Source organism: Drosophila ficusphila, unplaced genomic scaffold (genome assembly GCF_018152265.1).
Source record: "Drosophila ficusphila isolate 14025-0441.05 unplaced genomic scaffold, ASM1815226v1 contig_198, whole genome shotgun sequence".
In the NCBI taxonomy this organism is placed as follows: Eukaryota; Metazoa; Arthropoda; class Insecta; order Diptera; family Drosophilidae; genus Drosophila; species Drosophila ficusphila.
The window spans coordinates 8,859,360-8,872,595 of record NW_025064092.1 but is presented as its reverse complement, the minus strand read 5'-3'; the positions used below and the strand labels follow the sequence as shown (position 1 = coordinate 8,872,595).

Genomic DNA, 13,236 nt, shown 5'->3' with positions numbered 1-13,236 from the left:
ACCCCTGGAGCGATTCACCTCGAATGCGAACTCCGGACGAATCAACAGAATGTCCGCTTCTAGCAAGTCATCGTGCGGCAGTTTGGGGATCTGGGGATACTCCGAACGATGGCCATAAAAAGCTGAGGGATGAAAGGGTCTCTAATCTCTCGTACATATGTACTATATACTCAATATATGGGCAGACATGGAAAGTCATAGGCACATATCATGTGCGTAAATGCGATTCTCTTGGGCCCTGCACAATGTTGTAGTACAAGTTAAACTAATACACCCAGAAATGTGCCTTATATTAAGTTGAAACTTTAGTTTAATTTAAGCTAAATAGGTATTTTGAGGGTCCGGTGATAAACAACATTAAAAATATTATTAATTAATTATGTAACTTTGGTTGAATCTTTCTTTTGATTTCTAAAAAACTGGAATCCTTAAAATATACTGCAGTTTATTTTGGTAAATAAAGCTATTAATTTCCTTTTGTTATTTTTTGTGTTCCCGATTTTCATTGCTTTTCTCACGACTCTTTATTTCCCTTTGGAAGGGGAGGTTGTTTTTTCGCCACTTTTGGGGTTGTGTTATTGATATCGTGCGACATTCGCAACTTTATTGCTTGTTTCTAGTTTTTATCATTCAATGCTGAGTCAATAAAACTGACTGGGATTTTCATATGCTTGGATCTTTAAAAAAGAGAACAGCAGATATTTCTTCACCACTGTGTGCTGCCCCCACTGATTTATGGAAACTTTTTGGTCGGTCCGTTCTAGAAATATCTCTGAAGTCATCAAATAAATACAGCCCACAGGAAAAAATGATTGAAGTTTTCAAGAGAAAAAGTTTAAAAAAAAAAACAATAAAAGACCTTTAAGAAAAAAATATTATTTTATATGTTTGACATATTCTCAGATTATTAAATAAACCTATTTTTTTAATTTATTTCTCACTACCCATTGCTTTTTTTGGCTCGGCTTTGGAGACCCCAACTCATTTTAAGGTGTGAGAGTCGCGGGTCGACAACAGATTGCCGAGACAGATGTTTTCGACTGATCCTTTTTACCCTGGCCAAAGGAATCGGGGTGCCGAGAGCTAGTTACGCAATGATTTGTCCGATTGTGGGCGTGCTGGACCCTTTTGGAAGTGCCCATAAAACACTCGGCCCACGAGGGTTGGAGAAAGGTGCGCCTATTTAGTCATAATTGGTTGCCTAATTGGGCCATTGGCACGAGGCGATGATGAAGTGGAGCCAGAGCCAGACAGCCGCTTTTTCAGCTGTCTTTTTCAACTGAGGGATGCTGCGGCTAAGGCGATCGTCAAGTTAATTATAAAGCCCGATCTCAGCTGTCCGTGCACAGGGAAAATTTATATGTTTTATGACATTTAGGAAAAATATTAAAAAATATATTTGGCCAAGTCTGATTGGAATGGGATACTTTTGAAAATGTAATATTTGATAAAAAGTTGATATATATTAAAACTTTGTGCAGATATTTTATTTTATTGAAGAGCCATAAAGTCTGCCTGAAAACACATTTGGACTTTTTCCCCAGTGTTGCCCTAAATTGGAGTTTAAGTTGGATTGTTTTTGAGGCGAGACACGAGCCAAGAAACCGCAAGAGCCAAGAAATGCAGCTTGCATTGGAAGTAAGGACAAAAGAAGTGGCCGGGACCGAGGGATTGGCTGCCAAGAACAGGTACCGCATCATCATCATCGTCCTGATGATCTTCGTCATCGGAAAAAGGCTGCGAAACCGAGAATAGAACGGATCCCGCAGGAGGACAATGACGCTGCTGCTGCTGCTGATGTTGCAGTTGCAGATAGAATTGCCAAAGGGGGAGATCCTTGCACATTGAGCAGAGCGGCGGCACGTGCCCCTCGATTTCGTTTATTTACGAGTTGCGATCATGTGTGTGGCAGGGATGCAGCGCGCGTGCGAGGATCCTCGAGCCCTCCGTTCCTGGATGCACCTGTTTGCCGGCCAGCCAGGCCCATTAAACCCGAGGATTGGGGTTGGGGTGTGTGCCCAGGGAACAGGTTCAACGATCGCTACCTGTGAGTCGCTGCCACACAGCATCAGGATATCGCGGCAGTTGCCAAGGCCAGTTAGCCAAGGCAGTTGCAACTGCAGCGGCAGCATCTTTTTTGGGGCAGGGGAACATGGCAGAGATACAAAGAATCTGCGAGGAGCCCAAGGAGTCCGCAACTTCAAGTAAGAGTAACTTAAAATTTCGAATTATAGTTACACTTTACCTTAAGATAACATTTTGTTAGATGACATACAATTTTGATAACAAAAATCCTATACACCATAATATATGTTGACTTTGTAACTTTTTATATTACCCCTTGGATACAAAATAGATTCATTTAAAAACAAATGTAAGGATTTCCCAAACCCCTGACTTCAGGACTCCTTTGCCCCGTTTTATCGAGAATCCCTGATCCCTTCCACAAACACAACAGCAACCGATGTCATTGTCCCACCGAAAACCATGTAAGTCAATTCGGATCCTGATGGCTGGTCTGAGTCCCCATCCTAGAAGCGAAGGGCCTCGCAACTGACGCTCCAAAGGGCAGGAAAATTAAAGGTACATTTAAGTAGGGCCCGGGAAGAAGGGAAGACATGTGCATGACTGCTTAATCTAATTTAACTGCAATGCCGGGGACGTTTTAATAGGAAAAAAAAGAAGACAAGAGCGAAAAAAAAAAAAATAAAAGCAGCAGAAGTCAACCCCATATACCATATACCATATAGTATACCATACCAACTTGCAACTACTATTGTAACAAAGAAGAGGGCTCGAAGAAAATAAGGAAAAACCTGCGAGAATGCCAAGAGCCAGGACAGTACAAAAGCAATTAAAGAAAAGATGATGATGACGATGATGATGTTGTTGTTGCTGATGATAATGATGATGGAACAGGGAGATATATAGTATAGCAAAGGTAGGGCACACTCAACCGCAGCGCCGGAAGTGCACACAATGAGATAGAGATAGCTAGATACGGTAAGATACTCAGATATCCAGATACTACAGATACTCCAGATGAACAGCGCAAACTCAGGGAAAAAAAAAGAAAAGAAAAAAAAACGAGGGAAGGGCGCCCAAGAAGATCAAGTCCAAAGACGGGGCATCTCGCCGCTGCAGTTGCAGTTGCAGTTGCATTTCGCGCTTGAGAGGGCACGTGCCCCTGCTCACTCGAAGGGCGAACCCACATGACATTTTTTACCTCCTAAACCTGAACCCTTTCCACCTTTCCACCTTTGTTGCTTTTTACTCTCATACAGATGGTGGCCGAGTGCAAGAAGTTCAGGGTCCAGCTGCTGGCTACAGAAGAGATATTCTTCTTTACAAGCTTTTCCGTAATTAATATATTTTTATAGTTTGCGATACCCAAGCATAAACATTTTTTTACAATTTAAACAATCTTCCAAAAGTGTCAAAGAGGATTTGAAAACTTCCCACAACCAAATTGAACTCCTGAACTCCTATCGAAATGGATGTTTTTTGGTGGACATGGCTTCTCATCCTGCCCTAATCAGCTTAAGCAGTCGAATTCAAGAGAGAAGTTCCACAACTGCTCCTCAGCTCCACAATGTAATGGCCAAGTTCATAAGTTGACATTGCACTATCTAGATGGTGTCGAATCCGGAATTATATGTGTGTTATGGCAGCTGGTCTTTTTGGTCAGGGTTCCGTAACTTCCTTGGCTTCTTTCTCGGCATTTCCACGTCGTCGTTTTGCTCCTGCTGCCTGCTCCTTTTACTCCGCCTGCCCTTTTCCCCAGGTTTGTGGGCAACGCTCGAGCGCCCAAGTTGATTTGACATTCGTCCTAATAATCTCGCCCGTGCCACCGTAAAACGTCAGCTGGAAGACGTGCCTTATAACTCCGATCCTCGCCCACTGCACCGAAAAAAACCAGAACTGAAAATGCCTTCAATAAAATTATATTGCTGGTTCCTCTAAAAAAAACTTAAAGCCAAGATATTTTAAGTAATCATTTTTATGAATTAAAAATCCTGAATACTTCCACTATTCAAAATCTAAATTCTTATTTATTTAATTTGTTGCGTTTTTATTTCTTGTTTTTCTCCGAGTGTCTTAGCCGTTACAAGACAGGCGACAGTGGACACACGACAACTCCCCTGCCCCTCGCTCTGTTTATTTCCCATTCCCTAATAATATCCACGCCTTATCGAGAGACCTTCTTCCACTGCCACTGCCACTTCCACAACCATTTCCATTTCCACCTGGGGCGCACAACTGTCTTGGGCGGCTGTCTTCGGTCCGCTGAGCAAATGGCGGGAAAGCAATCCCAACCAAGTCCAGCCCATATGGCAATGGCTATAGGCCTTCTTATCAGAAAACAGGGCCACCAGCTCACCAGCTCCCATTTTCGCCTGCTTGGGAACTGCTTGGGGATCTCTAAGGTTTTTTTTTTTTAATTTTTGGAGGCCCATGCGGGTCCCATGAAAAGCTCTGGTGATAAGCGGTTTGCTGAGCGTGGGAAAACGATGGGAAAACCTCCTTATCTGGAGCGTTTATGTCGTCGTTTGAATCCATATGCAAATGTGGGTGGATTATCACCTGAAATTTGTGTTTTTCCAAGGAGATGTTTTGAGAAATATTTACTTATGAGAAAAGCAATCAGTAGGTTGCTATTTAAGGCAAGTAATTTACCCCTAAATTTTAAGCAGGTAGCAATTAGGATTCAAAAACAACTTTTGATTTGAATAACACCTCCAGTTAAAAAGTGAGCTTAGAGCAGATTCATTGCGAAACTAAAGAACGAGACTTATTTTGACCAAATTGTTGACGACTGTTGATCATGGAATTTAACTTTTGATTCACTAACTGCCTTCTCTTCCCTTTACCCCACCAATCTCCTTATTTGTCAGCCTTTTGCTTTGCACCAGTTTCATGCTTTGCACGTGATAATTGCATCGGATTCGTTTTCGGTTTCGTTTTCAATTTTGTTGCCTTGGCGTTTTTTACTGATTTTAATTTTTATCTCGTTTTCATTTATACGTAATTGAATCAAACACACAAGTAAACCTATAATATATATACACTTTTCTGCACCGAAATCGTGAATACTTTAAGTAGTCCCCAATTAAAAAGTTACAAAAAGTCTCACCCGCTGAAGTTTTTCCGAGATCTAGGTGTTTAAATTGGCAAACTCTTCGTGTCTGGCATACAAATGCATACTACTTTGTATAAAATAAATATAGCTGTGGCGCTGCCCAAAAGTCTATCTAGCGTAAAGCGAAAAACAAAAAAAAATATGAAAAAGAAAAGCATGAAAAGCGGGAAAAGCAGGAAAAGTTTTCCTGGGCGGAAGGAAGCACGGATATGTGGTACAAGCCAAATGCAACTCACTTTCCGCTCTCCATTCTCAGATTTGTTTTAGCTTCTGCAGTGTAAAAATTAAAAACGAAAACTATAAGATACATATTTGAAAATCAGTACGGAAGCCTTTGGATAACTTTGAAGCACTTTATTTATATTTTAAAATTTAAATTGGTTTTCTATATTAGAAAGCAATATATTGAAATTTGTTTGCATTCATTTTCTCTCTGTGTGAATATTCTAAGAGATTTTACCCATTTCTTCTCTGGTCCTTTGGACAAATGTCAGATGTCTGGCCGAGAAGGAATCCAAAGTGGAACCGAAGCGCTGAGTGAGCGTGCTGAATGCAATTATGCGGTGTCTGCCATCGGAAAAATGCCAGAACCTCTGGGATTACGACCCCAAAGAAAAGCATCTGCTTCCCGCTGGGCGTGGGTGGGGTGGAATGGGGTGGTCATGGAGGACCACACCCTGTAACCTTTAACCTCACCTTTCTGCCCATCCTCGGCTGGATGTGCGTTAAAAGTCACGATTAAACGCCGCATCAACCCACCGAATGAAATACATCCCCCGACTCTTGGATAATGAGTTGTTGACTCTTCATTTCTGTTTTTTGTGTTTCTAGTTTTCTGGTTTTTTGGGTTTTTCTCTCTCTTGGGGGTGGATGTTGGCCTAGGCTTGGCTTTCGGGGCATAAACTGCATGAAATGAAGTAATTAACTGCCCAAGCTTCACTCCACAGGTCACCGCATGCGGCACAAAAGGTCAAAGCCAGCACATCAATATCCCATAAGCCATAAGCTATGATAAATGTGCGCAGCTTTATCAAATTCAATGATGTTAGATTAAATCTAATATATATTCTCCTATAAAAATGAATTATTTAATTATATTTTTTTTATAAAGTTATTGAATTTTAAATAAAACAAGGTCAGAATCAAAAACCACAAGAGATACATTTACCACAAAAAGCTTTTTACATCTCTGTTATTTTGAGTTCCCGCCCAAAAAGTGGCTTCCACCAAATCGAGGCATATAATTAGTGAAGCCTGAGATCGGCGATCACAGCTGTTAGTTGTTGGCTGTTAGGTAGCGACTGATTGCCGCGAAATGCATGTTATATATCTCACTTGAACCCGAGCGGTCACAAACGAGTTTGCCCCCGGGAAAGCTTTGTTGGCCCCTTCGGGGGTTCGGGCTTCCCGACTCCTAGCTTCTCTAGTCGCAGTTCTCGTCGGACATGACATAGGAAAACAATAGGCGACGGGCCCCTGGACAATGGACCACTCTACCGTCTATATAGATATACTCTATATGCACATACATATAACAAGAAAGGAAGCTAGCTTCGGCAAGCCGAAGCTGATATACCCTTGCAGTCATCAAACATATCGAACAAAATACATAAAGGCTAACATCATCGAAGCTATGACGACTTTTCTATTAAATTTCCATATTTTCGACTATTGTTCATATGGCAGCTATATGATATAGTGGTCCGATTTTTATGAAATTTTTTTCTCGGTTCAAGGGTAGTTCATAAAGTTAATAATGTAGAAATCATCCTCGTGGAATAAAAAACAACAACGTTATGATTATTTTGCCATTATTTCTATATATATTTTTTGATCTTTCCTATGGCAGCTATATGATAGGGTTATCCGATTTTGATAAAATTTAATCCGAAATTCAATAACAGTTAGAAAACGCCATCTTGAAGAATTCAAGTCGATCAGATCAAAAACAACGGCGTAATAATTTTTTATCCTTTATTTTTTTGACCTCTTGTATGGGAGCTATCCGATATAGTCGGCCGATCCGGCTCGTTCCGACTTATATACTGCGTGCAATAACTACACATCTTTTGGGAAAGTTTCAGAAAGATAGCTTTAAAACTGAGAGACTAGTTTAGGCAGAAACGGACAGGAGGACAGACGGACAGACGGACAGACGGACAGACGGACAGACGGACAGACAGACAGACGGACAGACGTACAGACGTATTTCGACTCAGATCGTGATGCTGATCAAGAATATATATACTTTATGGGGTCTGAGGTGTCTCCTTCACTGCGTTGCAAACTTCTGGCCAAAATTATAATACCCTTTGCTCTGCAAGGGTATAAAAATGTGGAACAATAGAGAGCCAGGAGTGACCAACGGTCAAAGAAAAGTTCCCATCCGAGTAAATGTACAAATAAATAAATGGACGAAGGCGCAACGCGAGAGATCGCGAGAAATGCAAATGAGGTCGACCGGGCTACATTAAGTAGCCGGCAGACTACTGACCATTGTCCAGTTTGAGGATCGCGAGGGGTTGCTTTTGGTCCCATTTCGCAGAGGTCGTCTTAAGGTGGGATACTGCACTGCAATTTCACCGCATCCCTTTGAGCAAGGCGAAGAAGAAGAAGAAGAAGGAGGAGGAGGAATGCCCCGAATTCCAGTTTTCGTCTTTGCTCCCATTGTAATGAGTTGTGCGCTCGTTACTCACCCCGTTCCCCCTAAAGATCCCTAACCCTTCCTTCCGACGATCCCTCCGCCGATCCTTCCCCTGATCCGCTGACCCCGTTCCCTGCCCCTTTGGCCTGGCAGCAGTTGCAGTTGGTCAGCAGTCATCATCAGCAGTCAGCAATCACCAGTTGGTCGCCTTAATTTACGGGCCCTCGGGCCCCGAATGCGGCAACCTCATTTGAATATTAGTTGGGTTGGTCCTTGGTCAATGATCTTGATTTGGGCCGGACCTCTGTGAAATTGCCACTGCCAAGACATCCTAACATCCTTATGCATTACACGCTTGACCAGCCGATCCTCCTTCCCCTTTTCCTTTTCGTATTGCTTTTGGAAACTCCGAACTCATATTTCATTTAGCTTGACCGGTCGCCAAGATCTTGGTCATCCCGTTTTCGGAGCGGTCAACATGCGTATTACAATTTGATCCGGAAACCCTTGATTAGGAATTTGTTTTATGACGCAGTCACCTTCATTTCATTTTGCGACCCTTGCTCTGGCTTCTAAAATGATAATTTATGGATCCGCGGCCAAGGTCCTGGCGCATCCATTCTGGGTTAATGAGAGTTTAAACTCGCAGCGATTTATCTCTGGTCTTTCCGGGGGTATTCGAAATATCTTATTGATGGGATTAGCTGACAGAAGGCTTATCTTTCTGCACGATTTTCCCAGCCGGTAAAATGGGTGGTTAAATTAAAAATTAAATGCAAATTACAGGAAAAGTTATTCAATAATAATTCAACATTGTAATATATATTTTTGCTTAAATTAATTTCAGCATTAAGGATAAACTGTCAAACATATTTTAATTTTTAATTCAATAAACAAGCTCTTTTGTTTTTATTTCGGATGTATCCCATCTGAAAACGCCCCAGTTCAGATATCTCTTGATCCATTCCCTCTTTTAAAGATGCCCTGGTCCCTCTGGGCATTAAAGAGCCCTAATTGCAAGTTGTTACTGTTTCGGTTTCAGTCAAAAGTCCAGCTGAACTCGGGATATCCTGAGACGAGGACGAGGACGAGGACGAGGACGAAGGACCTACCGAACCCGATCGAAATGAGGTCAGTGACTGGCGTTGCAGGCGCGCAAGAAACGAGATCGGGATCGGATCGGATCGGGAAAAAGGACAAGCTGGCAGGACCCTTGGGCTTTGTGCCAAGGCGTAACGGTTTTTGCTGTTTTTTATGTCAGCCTTTGTTTTGTTTTTTGTTTTTTAGTTGAAAGTCCAAGACGTGTCCGTTGAATGGCAGGCCAAATTAAAGCAGGGCAAGTTTCGGTCAAGGATTAGCAGGAATTCACTGAAGAATGACCAACGGTCAGTTTGGAAATACATATATGGTATACGATAAAGAGGAGGGGAATGTCTTATTGATATACAATAATATTATATAATATACATTTTTATATAAAATATATGTCATAAAGTTGTGTAATAAAATATATATCTTGAAAATTCTTTAAACAAAAGAACACTTTCGATTGGTCCAAACATTCAATTGCGACCCCTGTACAGCTTCCATAATGGAGTGCTAAAAACTGACATTTTTAACCCAAAAATGGCCCTTGACGTTGGTCTAACCCCCACAACCCCTGAAATCGGCGCAACCCTTAGCATCTCGCACAAGTTAAAAGTTCAAAAAACATTCTCGGACATTTTTAATGAAATTGACATGGACCCTCTTTTGGGTCGAATGAGATCAACCCATCGGCAGCAGAAAATTCAATTAGTTTTTGTCCGGAAAGTTCAAGATTTTCGTGTGCCCAGCGGACATTGGTCAGCAGATCAGGGAAGATCAAAAGGGGAAAGGGTAAACTTATCTAGTGTAGCGAAACAGGATGTTCGTTCCGAAGTTTGTCCAAGGAGAAGAAGGGTTAAGTCGCCAAACTGGTTTCTGCTCATCAACCGTTGTTGATTTATGGGTTCACCACCCCGTCTCCTCAACCCTTTTCCCTTTCCTTTACTTTTCTTTGGCAAAGGTGACAGATCAGATCCCCGGGGCGTAAGTAGAGCAGCATCCCGAAACGGGATGATGATCTTTAGCTTGGCCACTCGTCTGCGTGTTAAAATCCCTAACCCTTCGATCGATTGTCTTTTAGAACAACAACAAAAAAATATAGACAATCTCCCATCAGCTGCCTGACCAATTAGTCAAATGTCCTGTTTTCTTTTTTTTTTTTTTTTTGTGAGACTTTCTCAGGCCCGCAAGAGATATCATTTGGGAAAGTACTTGGTGATCTGAGCAAAGTCTGAAATATGTATTTCAACATAAAGTAAGTTCAGGTGGAACAAGTTTCGGATTTCGACAATTTCAGCATCATTTGGCAGCTCGTTCTCAGCACCTTTTGACCCCGAGACGAGTGTCGTTATAATAGCGCCCAAAAAACAAAAACAAAAACACAACAAAATAAAAACGGACTGACTGAGAAACACCAGCAGCGAACAACTCGTAATATGTTTTTACTGCCATAAAAGATATGGTGCTGCGAGTTAGATGAAAGCTGACCGAACTGACCGCCAACTGGATGAGTTTTTTAAGCAGTTTCCGTTAGCCCTCCGTTCCCATCTTTCGCCTTTCGTCTTTGGAACACCAAGGTGGCCCAGGTGTACCAACGTAGCGCGTCTCGTTTTGTCCGACAAAACGACAAGAAGCGAGAAACAGCACTCACTTAATTGCTCGTATCTGTCACAACCTCAAATTCGAGATCTGCTCTTCATGACATGTTCTTTTACTTGTCCCCGTGGCCTGGGAAATCAAGAGATTTTAAGGGCCACTTCCAACAGAATTTAAACGGCTACGTACAACTTAAGTACTATTACTAGTTTACATGAAGCAAATAACCGACATTCAATTTATAAAAATAAAAACCCAATGTGGAACAGAAAGTTTATTGTATTCTATGTATTAAATTTACAATTGCGTAACAACTTGAAAAAATTTGTTATAAAAGTGAGAGCCAAAACCAGGAGTTCTTTCCAATTTGTTAGAAAAACCTGAAGGCTTACATGAGCCATACTTTGAAACGAATAATTTTGAAATGAAAACTTGAGTTAAACTTGGTTCCTTTACACGAACTCCTTGTTGGGTCTCACGCTGTTTTTCTCGCGATTGTAGATGCCCAAAAAAATCTTGCACTGGCCGCAGTGTAGGTACACCTGCTTGTCGGAGGACATCAGACAGGGAAAGTAGCAGAATGGCCAGCAGTTGGCCCAGCATCCGGAATTCACTTCCGCGGACGTCTTAATCAACGGACGACTCTTGATCCCGCAGGCTGGGCACAAAATTAACCCATCCACGGCACGCCAACGCTCCACGGAAGCTCGATAGTACTTCTTGCGAATCTGCTTAATTTCGGCACAAGTACATGTCTCGACCTTGGAAATGGGAAGCGATTGCTTCTTGAGACACGATCCGGGATGCTCCTTGGGATCTGGACATGTTTTATTCTTGGCATTCGAACATGGATCGGTGGTCTTTTTGGCAGCCGCAGCACAGCACCCCGCAGTGGAATCATTTTTGCCTTGGGCATCTCCACTGCAATGGTTATCAAACCACACTGGAAATTCGTTTGTAAATGCAACGCTTTCAGTGGTTCAAGCTACTTACATGGATCAAACTGTTCGTCCATTGGTTTCTTTGGTTCAGAGGGTCCAGTGGTTTTGCTTATACAGTCTCCGCTAGATCCTTGTTCTGAGTCCAGCTTGTGGACATTCCTGATCTTGCTGCTGGCCACCGAGAATATGTCCGGGTGTTCCAGTTCGATGTGGCGCACTAGTGCACTAGTATCGTATCGAGAGCAACGGACCACCTGCATGCAGTGCAAACAACGCATGCAATGCTCATCGCTCTTCGCTAAGTTTGTCTGAGACATCTGGATTAATTTTTTTTATATATTTCTTAATCGACCTCGACGTGGTTGAAATGTTTTATCGTGAGTGATGGATAAAAATCCTACTGACAGGATTCTGACTTTCAATTAAAATCATAGCCTGTTTAGCTTAAACATCTTAATGCCTTGAATTTTACATTTGCCATCAGTATTAGAAAACCGACTCGAAAAGCGCCAGTTGGCAAATGCACATCAGCAACAACCGCATCCATTGGTGCATCATGCAATCTTCCTCTTCAATTTCCATTTGCCGCATTCATAAAACAAACAACAACAACTCAGAAAAAAAATAAAAGCGCAGAAACCTCGGCGAAATCATAATAAATATCTCGCGTAAATGCAACAAATTTGTGGCGCATGTGCAACCATCAACCGGCTGCTGTTGCCGTGTAATTAACAAAAACAACAGAAGAGCCCGGGCAGCCCCCAACCACCACCCACCGCACCGCCGCACCACCGCCTCCCCGCCCACTTTGCCACCTTCGATGAGCTAACCTTTTTTTTCTCCTCTCATTTTTTTTTTTGTGTTTTTGTTGTTTTTGTTTTCGTTTTTGTTTTGTTTTTAACTGACGGCACGCGCTGCGCGCTGCGATGCAATTTTCGGTAACTGCAAGATACATTCGCCGCTTTTATGATTTACGCTCGCCTCGCTTTATATAATCGGATCGCCGGGGCCTGCACAACCCAATGAAAAGTTGTGTTGTGTTCAAAAAGAAGCATTTCATAATTGAAAATGTTGCAACTATTTGGTAGTGGCTCCTCCATCCATCCAATCCATCCATCTGTTTGGTCGGCTGACTCTTGGCTGCGTTGCATGTTTGATTTCTGCTAATGCAATGCGGCATCTTGTTGCTGTTGTAATTAACAGCCGACTGTGTGGATGTATCTGTATCTTCGGGGCTTAAAGGCATCCAAGCTCCGTTTCAGGAGGAAGTGGCCGCATATCAATTGCCTGGAAATGCGATCAAATCACTGCCGGGTTTCGTTTGAAACAAACCGCAAATAGTTTGGTTTGAAAACCACCTATAAACACAGTCGATACAGCTGTGATTTCAAGATGATGTTTTCCAGATGATTATATAATAATATTGATATTTAATAATAATATAATATATAACATTATATAATAATAGAATATTTTTTTTTTTTTCAAAAAGTTCTCAAGGTTCCCCAAAGCCTTGAATTTCTAAGAATCCACCATTAGTCATATTTAAATATGAAAATCGCTCTGAGATCATTTGACAAGGCCAAAACTCCGCTCTTAGCTCTCAAGTTCTCGGGCAAAATGAGAAGCTCTACTCGCGCGGCGCCTTTCGTGATGGTTTCCCAAGTATTCCCAAAGGTATTCGCTTTCCATGTCCGTGATCTGCTATCGCATGTCTGGTATCACTTTCGATGGCCTTATCATCGCTATCATTTCTGGAAGCGGGACTCGAACGGAGGGAGTTCGCGCACGCGCAGCCAACACCCGAGGAACTTGCGCATTTCTGCCTA

At 42.1% G+C, this 13,236-nt stretch overlaps 1 protein-coding gene across 1 annotated transcript; it reads right to left on the bottom strand.

Moving 5' to 3' along the window:
* Window positions 1–10,725: 10,725 nt before the first annotated feature.
* On the bottom strand, window positions 10,726–11,815 carry LOC108086487. Its single transcript, XM_017183411.2, has 2 exons — window positions 11,460–11,815; window positions 10,726–11,409 (listed from the first exon to the last, which is right to left on the bottom strand). The coding sequence occupies exons 1-2, from the start codon at window positions 11,722–11,724 to the stop codon at window positions 10,919–10,921; spliced, it is 756 nt and encodes a 251-aa protein (XP_017038900.1). The 5' UTR covers window positions 11,725–11,815; the 3' UTR covers window positions 10,726–10,918.
* Window positions 11,816–13,236: the final 1,421 nt, after the last annotated feature.

What these genes read in the sequence shown, in the direction of transcription:
- LOC108086487 (XM_017183411.2), bottom strand. Translation starts at nt 11,724, where the DNA reads ATGTCTCAGACAAACTTAGCGAAGAGCGATGAGCATTGCATGCGTTGT. An exon ending in GGACGAACAGTTTGATCCAT is followed by an intron (nt 11,410 to 11,459) that starts GTAAGTAGCTTG and finishes ACGAATTTCCAG; the next exon opens with TGTGGTTTGATAACCATTGC.